At 34.8% G+C, this 18,825-nt stretch overlaps 2 protein-coding genes across 2 annotated transcripts; both read right to left on the minus strand.

The window, feature by feature from the left end:
• Window positions 1-1,285: 1,285 nt before the first annotated feature.
• Window positions 1,286-5,354, minus strand: LOC104210551 (GDSL esterase/lipase At1g29670-like). The gene is made up of 4 exons (XM_009759478.2): window positions 4,902-5,354; window positions 3,054-3,287; window positions 2,158-2,410; window positions 1,286-1,654 (listed from the first exon to the last, which is right to left on the minus strand). Exons 1-4 carry the CDS (start codon window positions 5,316-5,318, stop codon window positions 1,437-1,439), a joined length of 1,122 nt encoding a protein of 373 aa, XP_009757780.1. The 5' UTR covers window positions 5,319-5,354; the 3' UTR covers window positions 1,286-1,436.
• A 2,725-nt stretch (window positions 5,355-8,079) lies between these two features.
• LOC104210552 (putative 1-phosphatidylinositol-3-phosphate 5-kinase FAB1D) lies at window positions 8,080-17,913 on the minus strand. Its single transcript, XM_009759479.2, has 13 exons — window positions 17,671-17,913; window positions 16,207-16,329; window positions 15,979-16,012; window positions 15,279-15,848; window positions 14,610-14,754; window positions 14,178-14,522; window positions 12,789-13,607; window positions 12,152-12,489; window positions 11,780-11,906; window positions 11,439-11,594; window positions 9,385-10,983; window positions 9,031-9,294; window positions 8,080-8,834 (listed from the first exon to the last, which is right to left on the minus strand). Exons 2-13 carry the CDS (start codon window positions 16,256-16,258, stop codon window positions 8,409-8,411), a joined length of 4,875 nt encoding a protein of 1,624 aa, XP_009757781.1. The 5' UTR covers window positions 16,259-16,329; window positions 17,671-17,913; the 3' UTR covers window positions 8,080-8,408.
• Window positions 17,914-18,825: the final 912 nt, after the last annotated feature.

The raw sequence follows: 18,825 nt of genomic DNA on the forward strand, positions 1-18,825 counted from the left end.
TTATCACAAAAGTCAACTATGAGTCAAACCTCTCCATTTTTCAAACTTCAACTTTTCCAACTTTCGCCGAAACACCTCAAATTACCCTACGGACCTCCAAATTCGAATCCGGACACACGCTTAAGTCCAAAATCACCATACGAAGTTGTTGAGATCACCCACGACCCATTTCGGGGCCGTTTACTCAAAAGTCCAATTCCGGTCAAATTCTCACCATTTAAACTTCCAAAACTAGTTTCCTTCTTCCAATTTGATTCTGAATCATTCGTTAACTGAATTCAACCACGCACAGAAGTCTATACACATATTATGAAGCTGCTCGAGACCTCAAACTACCGAATCGGGCGAATGTGTTCAAAACGACCAATCGGATCGTTACAATGTTTAGCTAGATATTTAGGGGGGGAGGGGGGGTCAAACATATTCCTTATACCTTCTTTTGGAAATTAAACCATGACTGATCTTTCTATTTACATAATAGATTAAATTTAATTCTATTATCTTCCAATTGGCCATAATTTCATTATTTGGTTTGTCCTCAAACTTACCATGGATATACACCTAATTGGTTTTTCCTCAAATTTACCATATGGATGTACACCTTAACTTTTTTTTGTGTGTATAAACAATAAAAATACCAATTATTTTATACCAAATGAGAATAAGGTCATTTTATTTATTTATTTTTAATTATTTTTATATTAAGGAAGACTAAAGAATAAAGATTAAAGCATATATAGCAACTCTCCTTTGTTAATAGGATTATTATTCTAAATCTCTTTTTTCTAAATTCCATTTTTACACATTAATTGTTGGAGGTAAATACTCTTAACTCAAAGTTCAAAGGTCTGTCTAGACGTCTAGTAATTTCAATTCCTCTATGATTTTTTTCTTGGGTAACAATTCAAAACAGCGGAGCTATCTGCATCGAGTGTTTCAATTGAAAGAGGAAAGGAGACAACTCAAATGCTAGTTTCCGGGCAGGGAAGAGAGCGAAAATGGACCACAGATGGTAGTCGTGGTTGATTTGAAGATCTTACGCGGCGGAGTGAACTCTTCTATCGTGTTACATTTTCTTTGGCGAACACCCCCACCCCCGGCCAGTGATTATGAACTCAAATAAAAAAAAAATTGGAGTAGCGTTGACAAAGAAGAAGGAGCAGGTTAAAAGAAAGTAAATCTTTCCATTTTTCTTATAATTATATAATAATATAAATAGAAAGTAATTTCTTATTATTATATATATGTCAGCTTGACAAGCAACCCTTCCTCTTGATATGAGGTGTGAAGAGAAAGATTTCTTTTTTATGACTTGGCTTCTTCAACTAAGATAAACATCACATATTAAAGCAATTGAGATAGTACAAGTATAATACTTATCTACCCACGTAAATTCTACCAAAGAAAATAAATTAGACATGACAAAGGCCAATGTCTTAAACTTGAGACAACAGTTTAACATTTGTAGGATAGACTTCAGCTTTGAGATTGGAAGCAAAAGCCTTATTAGCAAGCACAATGTTTACTGCTTCAGTTGGATGCAAGCCATCAAAATAAACATATGCATTCCTCTTTGAACAAATATTTCCTCCCATTTTGCATAAAGTTCCAGTTCCACCCACTTCGCAACAAGGGTTCTTGGTATCACCAAAACCTACGTATAAAAATTAAATAAAAATTATGTCAATTTTTTTTTTTTTATGATCATGGTGTCCAAGTCAGTTTGCATATTTCAACTAGTTCCACGGTATATCTGTTATCTTCAACTAATACAAGTATTGGGTAACTTTATCCAATAATGTTTGGACAAATTAAAAGAAATCACTTAATATGCTTACCTCTCTGATTTATATTTGAAATGTAATTTAATTTATAGAAAGTGGGGGTCAAAATGTCTTACAAATCTTTACAAGTCTTTCATTTTGTAGAATATTTAATGGTAATGTTTTGACTCTACTATTTGTATAAATGCAAAAAAAAAAATATATATACTATTAACTACCTGTATCATAAAAAAATTTAAATGTTTGTTTCTTTTTACTTTTTTTTTTTTTTTTGTGTGTGTGTGTAGGGTGTTCTATGCTCATAGGCATTTTAAAGCTAAAAAGTTGTAATCTAGAAAACAAAGAGAGAAAGGGAGTGAAAATGAATGCTGACCTTTAGGAGTAGGATTTTGTAAGATATCCATAATGACCTTGTAAGCATTGACAAAGACAAGTGTAGAACCAGGCATTTGAAGCCTTATGGAATCAACCAAACTCCTCAAGTTAGCATTGAAGAGAAGTGCAGCTCTATTCAGACTTTCTATGCAACCAGTGGTCATGGGATTTCTAGCCCTAGCCATTGGGCTGCACCCATTGGGATATAATGCCATGAGCACAAATTTCCTAGCTCCCATATTATACAACCTCTGCAAAAAAATATGAAAATAATACTTATAATGTCACGAAGAGGTACCTTGGAGCAACGGTAAAGTTATTTTCATGTGATCTATAGGTTAGGGTCGTATGTAGTGTGATAAGAACAGGTTTAATTGTTCGCATAACTTTCTACGCGGAATAAAAATTTATATGTAAAAATTCATTAAAATTGCAAAAATAGTATATATGAACTCATAACTTTAAAAGTATAGTGGATTCAATGCTTAAAAACTTAAAAGTTGAACCCATAGAGTTCAAATCTAGATCCGCCTCTGCTATAGGTCACAGGTTCGAGTCGTGAAAGCAGCCACTAATACTTGCACTAGCGTAGATTGTTTACATCACATATTTAATGTTGCGACCCTTCCCCAGACCTTGCATAAATATGGAATGTTTTGCACACCGGTGTACTCTTTTTTACTTATTCATTGGCTCCAGTCACAATAATTTTAATTCAAGATCCACCAAGTTTTAGTCCAGATTAGTGGGAACCCTAATGCGTGCATGGAATATCGGGTGAGAAATAATAATTTGAAAAAAAAGCTACCCAGGGGTAGTCAAACAAGCATTGAACATGAAAGAGATAAAAATGACAAAAATATGCATGAAAGCATACTTTAAATGCATACATACCTTGAGTTGGTGAGAGAGTGTAGTGGTCAAATTTGCAGTGAAATCTTGAAGACTGACATTGTTGTTGGTTAAGCCCAGGAAGTAGTTGAGTGAGTAGTCATTTCCTCCACTTCCCACCACAAACAAGTAATCCTTCAGTGATTCATTGCTTTTGCAACCTAGCTGCTCCTCCAACTCTGCCAATGTCACATTCTCAAAGTTCCTTATTTGTTTATTTAAACTAATCACCTCCCCCTGAAAAATTAATTTTAGAAAAAAAAATATTATTAGTTTTGTCTCATTTTACATGATACTATTAGTTCTATGTTCTATCATTTAAAGAGTCAGATTATTCTTTTATTACGACCTATAAAATAATTTCAAAATAACTTTTTAATCATTGAAACTCCTAACATTTGTTGCCTTCTCTTATGAACTCATTAAAGCCAAAAAGGAATATTCATTTTTGGTGAGGCAAACCTCTCGCAATCACATTCTTGCCCAATTATATAGTAGCCTAAGAATTTGGTAACATTTAAGAAAAAATGTGATTGTGAGAGGTCAGGATTTTGGTAACATATCAGGATATTACTAACTGAAATGGAGAAAGAGAGTAAAGGGCACAGTATCAGATTAAGGGACCATATATAGCAGATGAAAGTTTCAAATTCAGGGGCTATATCCCTTTAATTTTTTTTATAATATAATCACATTTATGCTCTAACATTTCATGAAAATTCTTTTATTGTGTCAGTTTCAGTTGCTATGTGTAGGGTTCCAAACCCTATCTACTAATAGAAACAAAAGAGAAAGTCAAACCTTACTCTTAACAAGTTGCTTGCTTTTTGTCAACCATTCTGCATCGGTGAATATAAAAAACAAATTGAGATAGATTATTAATGATGGAAGTAGGTTTAGGACATAGTATGTTTGGCAGGGGTGGATCCAGGATTCGGCGGTCATGGGCACCATAATATTCAATATGAATTTATCACTGTTCATTTGGTACGGGGACCTACGCTAATATCTAAGTATACTGAAGTTTTTGTCGAAGTTTTCGGGTGTGGATGACCCCTTTGCCTATGATGTTTGGTATGTTATTTTTTACACGTCAACTGTTGTTTTTCTCTTAATATACTACTCCATCTCCTATTAATAATATTATCTATCTTTTAAAGTGTTCGTACACCCCTTTAAAAAGACTTTTAATAATCTCTAATCATAAGTACTTGTTTAAATACTATACCAGTTATCTCACTCTTATATATTTTATTTAATTAATACTTCACTAATTATTGGAACACTAAGGGTAAATTTGATAAGGAAAAACAAATTTTGTGTCTCTAAATTAAACCATCAAATATTTTGAAAAGAATTTGCAAAAACAATTCATATCTGAGACCGTAGGAAGTATTATTTTGATGAACTAATGTGATGTTTATGCAATAAAGATGCAATTAATAAGGTGAAGGCGTGTTAACTATAAGTTGAAACCAGCTTGGCTCTACCATATGTCATAATCTCGAATCGTCTAAGGATTTTTTTTCTTTCTTTTGAAAAATTCTCAGGGAAACCCGTAGTAGCCCTTATTCTTCGTGTGTGTACTGGATAACCAGCTCACTATGTAATAAGTCGCAAACTACATAAAAGATATAAATCGTACTAGGCAAGTTCGACGCGACAAGCTTTGACTGCGGAGGCTGTTGGTGAGGGGAATCAATCTTAACTCTCCTATGTGGGAAACCATTCACCCAACTAACTCATTCAATCCTTGCGAGCAAATCGTATAAGGGTGATATATAATTACCTTTCTCTAATTATTTCTTGAAAACAAGAAACAAGAAATTAAAAGAAAATTGAACTACTTACAGCAACAGCACCAGTATTATCAAGAATGCCAGAACCTCCAGAAGCAAAGTTGACACCATTAACAATCTTACTTCCTTTAGTTTCAGGATCATTGAAATTTGGAATATAAACAGGAAGCTTTAGATGTTCTCCAATAATGTCAATTACATTTTTGCCATTTGTGAATCTTCCAGAAGGCCCTAATAAAGGAAAATCAACTCCATATGGCAAGTAATTTGCCTTAGCCAATGAGTTTACAAGAAAATTGTTATTCCCATTATCAACTAAAGAGCTTCCAAATACAAACATTCCTTGAACTTTAGTACACTCATTTGCTGTAAATTTGCACTCACCCCTGCATGGAGAAAGAAAAGCAAAGAAAAACAAGCTTAAGATAAGAAGAAGAAGAAGAAATGGAGTCTTTGTCTCTACAGCCATGTTGCTAATTTTTTATTTTTTATTTTGCTAAGTGTAATTGGTGTTGTTGTAATGAGTCTAAGGTAGAGTACCTTGTCTTCTTATATAGAAGTTATTTAATGCTGTTGAATGTCAACAAAGAAAAGAAAAAAAGAATTGATGAAAAGAAGGTGCATTGCAGTAATTAGGAAAATGACACTATATAGTCGCTCTCAAAATAATAATCGAAAAATATATATTTTTTGTATATATGTATATTCTGTATATTATATACAAAAATTATAAAAAATTTATATACTTTTTCGGCTACGGAATATAATAGTTTCTAGCGCGAGCTAAAAGTGATAATACCCGCTAAAAAATAGGATGAACAAGAAAATTTGACTAGTTCTGCTTTGGATAGGTACGAAATAAATACAACTATCATATACTAATATGTTATTAAAAACGTTTAGAAGTGTAGGATGACTCTCATGTTACAAATTATTTATTAGAACAAGACAGAAAAAACATCAAATTATTTTAAGATAGGTATTACCTTTTTGAAAATTGTATATGGTATAATTTTCAGTCAATTGTGTTACGGCAGCGAGCTAATCAGGCTTGTTTTGTCCAAAAAAATCTCTATTCTCCTCTTTAGTAAATAGACAACAAGCATTCCAGTCCATAATTTGGGCAAAAATCACTTAGCGTGCGGCCAAAATTATTTACATCCGATAGTCGCAAAAGTGTATAAAAATTATATTTTTTTTTTGTTTGTATATAACATGCAGAAATATATATACATATACAAAAAATTACTTTTTTCGACTATTATTTTAAGAGCAACTATATAGTATCATTTTCCAGTTTTTCCTATATTTTTTAAATTCAAGTTCAATGGTTTCTTTGTCATTCGTTGACAAAGCTAGTATGGGTTTCTCGTCCTCCTCATCAATAATAGTCATTTTAAAAAGAAAGTATTGACTTATTCTAGAACGGTGGATAAACAGTTGAGCAATTGTTTGTTACATGGAACTTAGTGCGATATTTCTAGATTATCATGGGTCTATTGAAATTAATACTAGAACTTGATTGGCTGCTCAAAAGTTTGTTTGAATTTTTTCAATAAAATTTAATGAGAAAACCTCTTGGATGAAATAAACTATAGTATTATTGGAAATATTAGTGACAGAATGGCAATAATAAATTTGTGGTACGCAATTGACCAATATATGTCAACTTGCACCTCTCTAGGAAAAAAGTATAACAGTTCAATAGCATTTATTGTAACAAAATTAGGATATTGAAAATCAGAGGGGGTAGTAGGAGTATTGGAAACGTTCATGGCCATCTCCTCAAAATATTATTAAAAAGATATATTAAAAATGCGCTAAGGTAAAACGTCAACTCGTAACAAATTAATTAATACAATTTTTAGACAATTTAAAATAAAAAATAAGACATAAGATTTTAATACGTATATAGTATTTGTTTGTATAAAAATAACACACGGCATGAGTGAGCTGTATTATATTTTTTAGTAGTCTCTTAAAGTGGTATTACTATCATAATTATTACGTTTCAATCCCGAACAAGTGGCACTGATAAGATATTTCAAATTACAAATTCGTATTAAAAGATATAGTAACTTTTTCATATTAAGCCAAGTTCTTTACGTATTGGTATTAAAAGAAATTGTACGCAAGTTATTTGTAAATTGTATGTTTTGACCTAATTTGTATATATTTTGTAAAAAAATAGCTACTTTTTAATAATACAAAAAACTAGTTAAAGCGAGTAAATGTTACTCTATCATACCTAGAGGAAAAAATCCCTTATTTTTACTAGTCGCCTTCTGATAGCAACTAATAATACTATCAGAGTAATATTAATATTCTGATATTTGGGTCCCTTTTGGGTCTGGGTAGGACATTAATGTCAGCATATAAATTTACCAAAAAAAGGCCCCATATTTATTGCAGATATAAGAAGTAATTAAGAGGCATTTTTAAGAGAAGATACAAGACAATGAAAATGACAGTGGAGTAGTAGTTTACTACAAAAATCATTTAATATTATGCTACATTTTTTATGTTTGCATCTTCGTTAGGTACCAAATTTAAAGCCAACGAATTTGCAATAAGTTGTTATTTGATAACACATATACACACAAACACGTTTTATATAAAAATAATGGTTTGTAAAACTCTTCACAAAATGATTTTTTTTTTAATATCATCCATTCACGGAGTTCTTGGAAATGACTCTAAAATAATGGGAGACTCGTGAAAATTGAAAATATGACTTCTTCTTTTCACTTTGTAAATGCGTTTGTAGACTAAAACAACTTCAAAACAAATCTTCTGACCAAAAATAACAGTTAATCTGATCCGAAAGATCTGTTACATAATTTTCTTTTTAACAATTCGTCAACTATAATTCAAGTTCTCGCTGTACAAAGCGCTTTCTGCCAAAAGAATTTCATTTCCAGACTCAAAACCCGAGACCTCTAGTAAAGGATAGAGGGATCCAAACTATTCGACGACACCCTCGAGGGTAAGCCCAGTTGAGCAATAGCACCACACTGAATTACTCTTACAAAGATGACACTCGCCTCATCAATTCTAATGAGAGCTACAGTAACAAAACAGGTATATTCTCTCTAGCCATTGATTTATTTTATCCTCTCCTTTTTTGCTTCATTTATTACATTCTTCTGTTGATTCTCTCGTATTGGTTGTTTGATCTTTGCTGATTCCACCATGCCAAATATAACAGTCACATACACCAAAAAGAAAACTCAAAACCATGAACTCGACAATGGATTAATAGGAATATTGTCTTACAGCCAAAAAATATAAACCATAAAGCAGCTTCAGCTGCTATCTTTTTTCCCTTTGATTGCTAATAATACTCGAGCTACTAAAGGGCTTTATATAATGAGTCATAGACATGACAAAAACTTTGGTATATACTGCAAACTAGAAAGAACCTAAAGAATAAAACCATCCTCATGAATTTGCTAAAAATAATCGCAGAAATAAGAGGGGGATATATATCTAGGGGCTCAGGCGACAAACAACTATGTACAGAAATTAATGATTGGAACCACTTAAAAAGGAAGAGAAGTCAGGTGGTAAAACCATTTTGTTTCTCTTGGGCAGTAGAATTAGCATCAGATGATGCATGTTCTTCATGTTCGCCTTCTCCAGTCGATTTAGGTTGATCAGAATCACCATCAGACTCCGCCTGTGGTGAAGCAATACCACTTATTGTGCCATAAGGTTTACAAGGATTTGAAGATTTTTGGGAGCACCAATGGTCTGGAACACTTAAGAAATGTGTGTCGATGAACTTCCTAAATCTCTTATAGTACTCTTTTGGCGAGACGATAGTAGGAAGCTGATTCTTGGGAACCACGAGCGAAGATTTGACCCAATTCTCAAGCTGCTTGTCCCATGTATATTGCCTGAGATAGTCGATGATGCCACAAACAAGTTCACAGCGTTGACTATCCACTCCCACAAGTAGAGAGTAGTCCATCACATTGATTGACTGCAAATCAACAAATAGTAGCTGTTTAGAGGGTAATCTATTAACTTCAGGGGTTGCATGATTATAATAAGAGGAGTTTAGATGCTAATCGATTAACTTCGGAGATTGCATGATTATAAGAAGCAGAAGTGACTTTTCTTTGGATGCTTTAAGTTTTGTGGATATTAATAGGTTAGCAGTTTGACCTCCAACTTACCCTGAGGAAAGTACAGTCATTCCATACAGCCCGTTGTAAATCCCTCTTTGATCTCGTACCAACATATAAAGGAGAAACATTCATGTCGTTAACAAAGTTTTGGTCCAGAAGAACGTCCCCTGCACCATTTCCAGCTGAACTAAATCGAGCATGCAAAGCGCCTTTCAGATCATATTGCCGAGTAGTACTTCTATTAAATGAAAGGTTCTCCATCACCATGAGATCGTGCCTTGTCTCTTTGCCACCTCTTGGCCTTACATTGACCTGCAAAACATAAATAAAGAGTGTCAAAGAAGGAAGTGTCTACTGTGCTAACAGTCGGAAAAGTGAAGTGACTACAACCGATTAATTAACCTGATAAATGCCAAGAATTTTTGCAAGGCAGGTTTGATTCCTCTTCTCATGGCACTGATCCATGTACTCAAAATATTGAGTAGCAAACTTCAAGAATGAGTCAAATTCTGCTCTTTTAATTTCCTTGATGATAAACCGATCGTCAACTGTTTTGGCAAACAAAGATTTACTTTTCCCACCTTTTGCATCCCAGCTCCTACACCTACTTAAGGAAGCAATATAATCAACTTCTGAAGTACACCATCGATCTCGTAAACGACGAAATTGGCTGGCATAGAGACAGAGGACTGAGTATTTGTACTTTCCAGTTAATTTACCCAAACCCATGGAGACTTCCGGGTGAACCGTGAAAGAAACCGATGAATTTAACAAATCTAAACCCCCATCTAAACTTGTTGTGCGTGTTTCCTCTGAAATGTTTGAAGAGTGAAACCGTGTTAGATCCAATGAACCAGTTGAAGACAAATGTGGAGAAGCTACAGAGAATATCCGCATTACGCCTTGTGAACTCTCATACGCCTTAGCATCAGTTCCTCTATCTTTTCTGCCATCGCCTCCAAGATCTTCACTTTCAATGGGCAAATCCTTCAGCAAGGCCAAAGCACAAGCAATTATGCTGGAAAATTCATCTTCGTAATCAGACACAATGAACTTATCACTTCCAAGGGGAATGTGCAGCTTTGCACCCTCATTCGTAATAAGTTTATAAGTGGTAGATTCTACATCATGGTTTGTGATAGAACCTAATTTCGGCAGGTGACCTCTCTGGAGATCCTCCAGGTATTGGCGCCAAATTTCAGAGAATGGAGTCCACCACCCTTCATCATTCTCTGTGTTGGAAAATATTGAGGACAGGGATCTACTCTGGGAATGGATAAAATCATGGGCACCTCCAGCATCAGCATCAACGATGATTCGTTTGTCCGTCTCCAATTGAATGGATGAAGGAAGATTGAGCTGTAAGTTACTTTCATTACCAAAAAGGCAGTGATCAGAGAGATCAGAGTTCACTGTCACATCCTGAAGGGATACTTCATTCCCATTTACTTTAGCTGCAGTTGTCGACTCAGCACCATCACTGAAAGCAGATAAAGTTGATGTTTCATCTTGTTTATAATCATGCGTATCAACACAGATTTTTTTAATGGGAAAACCATTTGCTTCTGCAGATGATTCAACATTCAACTTCAGATGATGGTCAGCATCCGAAACATCACCACAACTTCCTCCAGTAGTTTTGATCCTATTGTTATTCTCTGCACAAGAGCCTTCAACTAGCTTGCTTTTCAGATCAGCAACATCTTCCAATGCTCTGTCATCTCTTTCCGGATATATTTTCGCGCCGTTACTGTCTCCTTTAACACTGCCTTTCTCTTGTTGCTCCCATTCGTTGATAGTATTGATACTTGGCAGTGTATCAACCTTCTGGTCAACAGATTTGGGGTCAGCTGCTGTACAATCAGATGATAGCAATGAATGAAGACGGCGATCCCACACACAGGACTCGAGCAAAAGCTCCAGCCGTATTCTATTCAACGTTAGAAGTTTAAATACGACGACGCCCTGATTTTCATCCATAGCAGCATTTTGAATATCAATCTGACATTGAATCCATAGATCAGTAGAAGCAAAATGAGATTTAGATATGCTTTAATAAATATCTAGTCAAATGAACTGTAGATGAGTTCATTGAAGAAAGGCAGTAGGTTTTGAAATAGCTGCAGTGTCAAACATGCACTTAAAAATTATTGACAAAAACCTGAATGCTGGTTCTCATCAACCAGAAAATTAGAAAGCGAACAACTCTTATTGCATGTACTTGTATGTATTTGACATCTGTTAACATTATTCTAGCCAAGGTTATCAAAATCATTTGCTCACATAGGCCTTAAGGCTGTATGTACCAAGTTATACCGTGGAACAAACGTATCATCTAACATGAAAAATTGGAAGGGGAACTTAGAATCAGAATGACATTCTATTACATCAACGTTGATCAAATAAAATTGCTATAGGAACAAGTATTATGAAAATGGCAGCATAAAGGTGCTAACCTCAAATTGAGTTCTCTCTTCCTTCAACATTTTCTCAATTTCAGAAAATTTCCTCATTGATCCCTGAAGATTTAGAACCACTCCAACAAAACGAGGCTCTATTGCCTTCAGAGCTTTTTCTACATCAAGAAACATCGTGGTCCCTTTCTCGTACACCTAGTTGAGGAAGAAAGAAAATCTGAAGTCAATAGAAACTTGCAATAGGTCATATAACTTCCATATTGAGCCTAGTATTTAAAAGTCTTATTGTGTAAAAAGCAGCCAGACCCCACTTGTGGGACTACACTGGGTATGTTGTTGTTGTATTGTGTAAAAAGCAGTAAGACTCATAGAAAACATACATCTTCAAGTTCCTTCTTAAGAAACTCTCCATTGACAGAACTGCTAAACTCCAGCTTCTCTGGAGGAAGAGACACGGAATAGGTAGTAATGGTTGAGTACTTAAACATAGCAACCATACGCCCTAATCTGCACATGCAGAAAAGTGACATGAATATCTTCAAACAGGAAAGATAAAATATGACAAAAGCACCAAAAACAAAATCCCTATATAGCCAGTCATCGCATACGATTCGACTTAAATCTCGAGTAATGTCAAATGGAATTTTTCATAGAGATAGCAAAAAAAAACTATCAGTAGGAATTGCTGTTAGATCCGCATGTATGAAAATAATAGACACTTCAAGAATAATTAAAGCCAAAAGTGACCATACCCAAAGAAATAGAGGAAATCCCTGTGCAAAGAATGACCACAGCCAGACGACAGTCTATTAAACAAAGAGGTATTTGAGAAGCTGAGCTCCAAGAATTTTCCAAATGAAAAACCACGCGAACCAGTGGATACTAAAACTCTTTTCGTTGATTTTGAGATACCAGTTTGAAACTTGCATCTACCACAACGACTCCACATCCAAATCTTCCCTTCACTTTCACCTGGAAGCCCCTTGTCCGTTGGAAGAGAACGAACTTGAATTGCAAGTAGCTTATTGTAATGTGCATAATAGAAAATGTGATCTTCAGGGGATCCATCACAGTTCGTACATGGGAGTTTCTGTACAACAGAGATCTTCCGTTAACAATTTAAAACAAATGCTGCAGTCTAGAGAAAAGTATCAATTGATAATGAAGAACTCCAAGCTCAATCTGAAAAAATTGGTCCGAATAACCAATGACATTGTTCTCAGAAAGGCATAACACCATGATTTTATTTCAAACAGATCATTAAGCATCTTTTGATGATGTACTCAGCAAAATGACGCCAATCTTTCCAAAGAAAATTGTTAGGTCAAACTGAAAACTACAGTGACAGAACAAGAAGGGTTCAAGTGGAGAGTGTTGAGTTCTATGCACCTGACTTAGCAAATTATGCTGCAAAAATTTTCCAAGGGGAATATCAAAATTTTGATAGAACTTTATGCGAGAAAAATGACTATGGGCACACATAGTCCCTCTTGAAGCATTCCGGCTTGATATCAGAACCAAAATACTATCAGTATCCGTTGATGATGTAACTCCATTCCCCAAATGCCCTTGGTCTTCACGCTCTTTACCAGATACCGAAGACTCTCCCTGGCTCATTATTGGAGTATGCAACTGCTCTTTTTCAGATGCCATCTCTTCGTCAGAGCTAGTAGCTTTCTGATCGGTATCACTTTGATTAACCACCTCAGTAGCGTAAGGAACTTGAATATCAGCTTGTTCCTGATCATCTTTGTTGGCTCCATTATCACTGAAACATGAGGGCATGGATTGACCAGAGGTGGAGAAGAGAGGAAACTTGTCCCCCATAACCTTATTCAGAGAGGCTGAGAGAGATGACAAACTAGAAAGAACAACTGGGTCATATGGCTCAAATGACAGAGGATCGCCTTGCGCTTCTCCGTTATGACTTACTTCTTGATGGAAACCATTGGATAGTGGGACATCAATTGAACAGGAAGAATTTGTCTCAGCAACAGTAGAAAGAATTTCTTGTTCAGCACTAACAGATGTGGTTTCATCAGTAACTATTGAATTCACCTCCTGGCTAAGAGGAATAGTGGAGAACATTGCTTTTTGATCAAGAAGGAAAGAAGTCTCGAGGATTAAATTATATGCCATGATCACTGCCAGGCGTACCACACATTTAATCTTCTTCAGTTCATCACTGTTAGCTCCCATTAACAAAATCTGCCCAAAAAGTCATGGTCAGAGGTATAGACGTAACTGTTCAAGACATAGTAGACAAGGGAAGAAAGAATCACCAGGTATCAATCCTCTATAACTTACCACAAAGAAAGATGATACAAGTTCGGAAGGCAAAGATATGAATCAGTGAATATCAAGATAATACCAAAGAAAAATGGAGCGATGAACCAGAAAAAGACCATTTTCAGATAAACACCTTAGTTCCTTTCCTCATATTTAGAGTAAGTAGGCAGCTGAAGTTCCAAAAGCAATAGTAGCTTGACCATTTGTTGGTATATGAGGTAAGTCAATAAACTGCATGACCTATGTAAGTTCTTTTCACAAAGATTCATAAGATTGTGGTATTTCATCCATTTAATACAGTTGCAGTCACAAAAGACAAAAACCCATATCGATGTAAATGCCCGGGCCAAAGGGATACAAAACTGACTCTTCTCATATTTTTGTTATCTCTTGAGCAATGAAACAACAATGGAACTCATGTCCCAACTATCAATAATCCCTATTATGATATTCTGTGTCGCTAAAACAAACATAGAGAACGTGACTCACCGTGCATCCCAGATGAGTAGGACAGCCCTCAATAAACATCAGTGTTTTGCTAGGCCTTTTTCCACCATCGGCAGAAGTATCATGTTCCTCTACAAACCTTTGAAAATGAAAGGAATCACACTGTCTGAGCTTGTGGCCAGCCGAGATTTCAGAAGATAATGTTGGTGAAACAGTGCAAAGAGCAACTCTCTCCAGGCGATGTTTTTTCATATCAAAGACTAGTGTCCATCCTTTCTTAAGGATAGACTCTTGTATGTCACGAGAAACAGTTTCCTCGACTAATATCACATTTGGCTGGTACCTCTCTAGGATTTCAATGATAGACTTCACCACATTGTCTTTCTCCTGTCATTATTAATTGATAAAGAACACATGATCAAAGACTAGAATAAATTCTCTTTTTTTTATCTCACAAGGGAGTTTCTTGTTTACCTCTTTCATTGCATGAAATGATGACAACTCACTTGAAGAGAGACCTACCGCACCCTCAATCAACAGCAACCTAGCTTTTTCAAACTTAGTTGGCATATGCTTATGAGCAGCATGCTTTTTGAAGACCAGGCCTCTGATAAATTGACTATAAACATGACAAGTTACAACGTAAGTCTGTGTCCCCCTTTCGTCTTAAATTTAGTCTTAGATAACAAAAATACAGATAAAGAGAAGAATGCAAATTGTATAGTATTTAAAAGGTAAGTTCAAAATTAGAGGTAATGTTACTTTCCGAGAAACTTGGAGATTTTAAAAGAATAAAAATGGTCCCATATAACCTATGAAATGATACCGCATTCAGAAATTTAAGAAGATGGGACTCCACTTTAGGACAGCCCAAAAAGGTAAATATTTGGGATATGAATAACTAAATTTAAACAGATATTCAATCACAGACATTAGTGAAGGCACGGCAGAGGAAACCAAATAATGAGTAGGATCAATATCATTCAGTGGCAACTGCTACCCCCAACTTCATAAATAGAGAACAAATATCAAACTCTGGGAAACACATAGCCCGCCATTTTGACAGTCCAAGAGCTAAACTGAATGAAGAAAGGAAATTAGGAAAAATTAATAGAGGTGAGACACATAGTTGTTCCGTAATACCTTTGGCTGGGAGAACCAGTTCTTATGCATTTTATCTTCACATATCTATTAGGATCCATAGCCTTTCCTTCAGCAGAATCAGGCTTCACAAATGAAGCAGCCTCCCAAGACAATGAGGTGACTATATCAACCCAATTGTCACACGCTGATGAGTCGACACCAAAAGATTTAAGAAGGTCATTAACAAGGGACTTAAGCTTCCCATTCATCACTTCTTCCAATGCCTTCTGCTTTTCCTCTTTAAATTTGTAGCTCCACGAACCTTCTTCTCCGAGGCTTATTAAAGAAGTTGGCTTGCCCCAGTTCAGGTCATCGCCACATTCATCATCATCGTAATTAGCCACGCTGTCTTCCATATCATCATCACAACATTCTGGTTCTGGGGGCTCCCAGAACTGATCCAGTTCATAACTAGAAGAGATTCCAGATTCGTCATCATCATCCCCTTCAATTTTTCTACTTTTGGATTCCTTACAACTACCATTCATGAGTTCTGCATCCCTTCTTGTGCGCATGGTGGAACAGGACTCCTCTTGACTGCTGTCTGTGCTACATTCATCAATATAAACCCTGAAAAGATCAAAACCAAAATTAAAACCACAACAACATGAGTCAGAAAATTCTTCATTTCCCAAGAAAAAAAGACAGGTATCTTAAGCTCAACATAAACAGATATTAACATAACTAAATTACAACTAACCTCCCATCTGAGCTTGCATCACCTGAAAAGCCACCTGAATGGTAGGAGAAATAAGGGACCAACATGAGGCAATGATGAAGAAAATGAAAATGACGGTCCAAATTATGAGATAAAAAAAAGGAGGGCATACTGTAAAGAAAGAGCTGTTACTGCTACACAATGAAGCAGCCAGACTTATCAAACAAGTTGTATTATCTTATATTTTGCCACAAAATTGGGATAACGTACCAGAATTTCCACCGTCAAATTGCACAGAATTCTCATTTTCTAGTTTCCTCATGCTTCAACTTGATCTTGTCAGAGCACCAGAGGATTAACACGTATTACATCTGATCCCAGGAATATTTCAACCTGCAGATTTGCAGTGATATTTCTTTCAAATGAGAAAGATCATATTTCTTTTGATAAGTATAAAGAAATATACTCTGTTCTTAACCCATGAGGCTTTCATCTTGTAGATATAAATTGAAGCATCCCCTTAGATTGACTAACAATAACAACAACAAACCCAGTAAATTTTCCTAAGCGGAGTCTGGGGAGAGTAGTGCGTACGTAGATCGTATCCCTACCCTAGGAGGGCAGAGAGGTTGTTTCCGATAGACCGTCAGCTAAAGACATTCGTTATTGACGTCTGGCATCGCATGAGCCTGGCTGACCCAAAAGGCACGGCCAAGTCCAAGACGAGCACGACCGTCATATCCCCTTAGATTGATTAGTTGCATATTTGGGATAAAGGAAAAAAGGGTAAGTCATCCTATCAACCCATACTACAGTCAAGGATGAGTTTCCCAAAGGTCCCTCGTCCTATCTAACACTCAGACAAACATACTTAATGAACATATAGCGACTGAACAACTCATCATCCAGATGAAAGATTCCAAACTATCCAAATCAACAAGTATCAACTTGTGCCTCTTCTCAATCATCTATCAAGGTAATTAGTTTTTTCGTATATAATTACCGGAAACCATGATGCGTCAGAATCAGTATTCGGAATTATCCTAAAAGATCATGAAGCGGTTTAAAAAGTATCCAATTTTCAATTTTCATTGTCAAATCAATACATTGTTAAAAAGTTGGACCTTCAAGAGAAGATTATCTCTCCTCAAAAATTTCTGAACAGCTTAAACTATTCAACTTAGAAAGTAATACTTCTCCTTCTTAAGTCACTGATTAAGAGAATCAGTTCTTTAGCTACAGCGACCAAAATAGTGAAAGACAGTTCTAGTCATCAACAACAGAAATAAATTGCTGAACAAGTCAACAACTTATGATGCAACAACAATATCAACTATGCCTCAATCCCAAACAAACTGCGGAAAAAAAAAAAAAGGCAGCAATTTTTTCCAAGAAATGACTACGAGATCATGACTTCTCAAAGAAATTAGCCATTGTTTGGCTCCAAGAACAATCAGGCAACACAGATACCACTAATAAATAAGTTACAAACATTAAATGTATCCATAAAATCACTCAATTTAAACAGTGTAACAGTATAATTAAGCTCATACCGAAGAAGATTTCAACTCTTGATTTCACAAACGAACTTTCCGTTTTGATTTAACAAACAATCAGCAAAAATAAATATCAGTAGAAATGAGTTAAATAGATTAAACTTTTCCTAGAAATTAAAAAAGCAAAGCAGATAGCATAAGAAATGAAGTGACAAAGATTCTTTTTTTTATGACTTACAGTTAAAGCAACCCAGATATGATGATCTCCAAATCAAATCCAGAGCATATCAAATCCTCAAAAACACTTCAAACCCGCCAATTATTTTTCAAAGGGTTAGCAAAACACTGAAAATCTTGAATTTAGAAGAGAGTAAAAAAAAAAAAAGAGGAAGAGAGAGAATTGAGTTGAATTGGAGACAGAAGAATGAAATAAGTTGGAGAAAGAAGTAGACTTTTTGCCCGTAAGTAGGTCCCACTAAGTGGTTTGCTGCTAAATTTCATGCTTTCTTGAATTGCAACACTATTATATATAAGGCCAAGAAAAATTCAGTTTGGATATAGAAATAATAATTAAAAGAAAAAGTCAGAAATTACTTGTACCCGAAATTTGATTTCGAAAATGAAGAGACAAAATGTATATACATACTGCATACATAATACATTGTATATACAACTGTATTTTTTAAAATAGTGGAAATGATATTTACTTGTTCACATTGGTTTTTAACTTGCTACATATGGATATACATTTGGATTTGATTGGTTGTTGGAGATTTTGCAAATTATTGGCATATTTTCCCTACATTGTTACTATAACTTACTAAATTTTAAATTTGAAAAATAACCCTATATAATCGCTCTAGAATTTATATATATATATAATAAAAAAAGATATACAAATATATTTATGACTATCAAATATAAATAATTTTGATCGCAGGTTAAAAATAATTTTTTGCCCTTAAAATTTTAGGCTTAATGCCAGATATTTTTCTCTTTCTTTATTCCCTTTTTAATATTTAGAATGTGGATAATATAATGAAAAGGAAAAGGTGAAAGAGGAATTCCAAGAAACACGGGATAGTCTTTCGTAGACGGCTTTGTTGTCCCACTAATGGAGACAATATATATGTTTTAAATTTTAATGAATTGTTATTATAGAGTAAATCATTATGTTTCAACCATTAATTTTTACCATATGGTAATTATTATTATTATTATTATTATTATTATTATTATGACAAGGGAATTACTTGCATTGAATGTTTATATCAATAAATGAATGGAAAACATATTTTTTATACATACACATTGTATTAGTTTGTAACTATTAATTTTAGATTTGTTTTTTTGTTTGTTTTTACACTGGGTAATTTTTTTCCAATGATCACTC

The sequence above is a fragment of the Nicotiana sylvestris genome, chromosome 6 (assembly GCF_000393655.2).
Source record: "Nicotiana sylvestris chromosome 6, ASM39365v2, whole genome shotgun sequence".
NCBI classification, from domain to species: domain Eukaryota; kingdom Viridiplantae; phylum Streptophyta; class Magnoliopsida; order Solanales; family Solanaceae; genus Nicotiana; species Nicotiana sylvestris.

Bases quoted from the DNA above. Each gene is read 5' to 3' on its own strand.
- LOC104210551 (XM_009759478.2), bottom strand. From the start codon at position 5,318: ATGGCTGTAGAGACAAAGACTCCATTTCTTCTTCTTCTTCTTATCTTA. The intron at 3,288-4,901 runs GTAAGTAGTTCA...TTAATTTTTCAG, and splicing joins ATAATACTGGTGCTGTTGCT to GGGGAGGTGATTAGTTTAAA. The intron at 2,411-3,053 runs GTATGTATGCAT...ATTTTTTTGCAG, and splicing joins CACTCTCTCACCAACTCAAG to AGGTTGTATAATATGGGAGC.
- LOC104210552 (XM_009759479.2), bottom strand. From the start codon at position 16,258: ATGAGGAAACTAGAAAATGAGAATTCTGTGCAATTTGACGGTGGAAAT. The intron at 14,523-14,609 runs GTAAACAAGAAA...TAATAATGACAG, and splicing joins CATTTCATGCAATGAAAGAG to GAGAAAGACAATGTGGTGAA. The intron at 11,595-11,779 runs GTATGTTTTCTA...TTCCTCAACTAG, and splicing joins TTAAGAAGGAACTTGAAGAT to GTGTACGAGAAAGGGACCAC.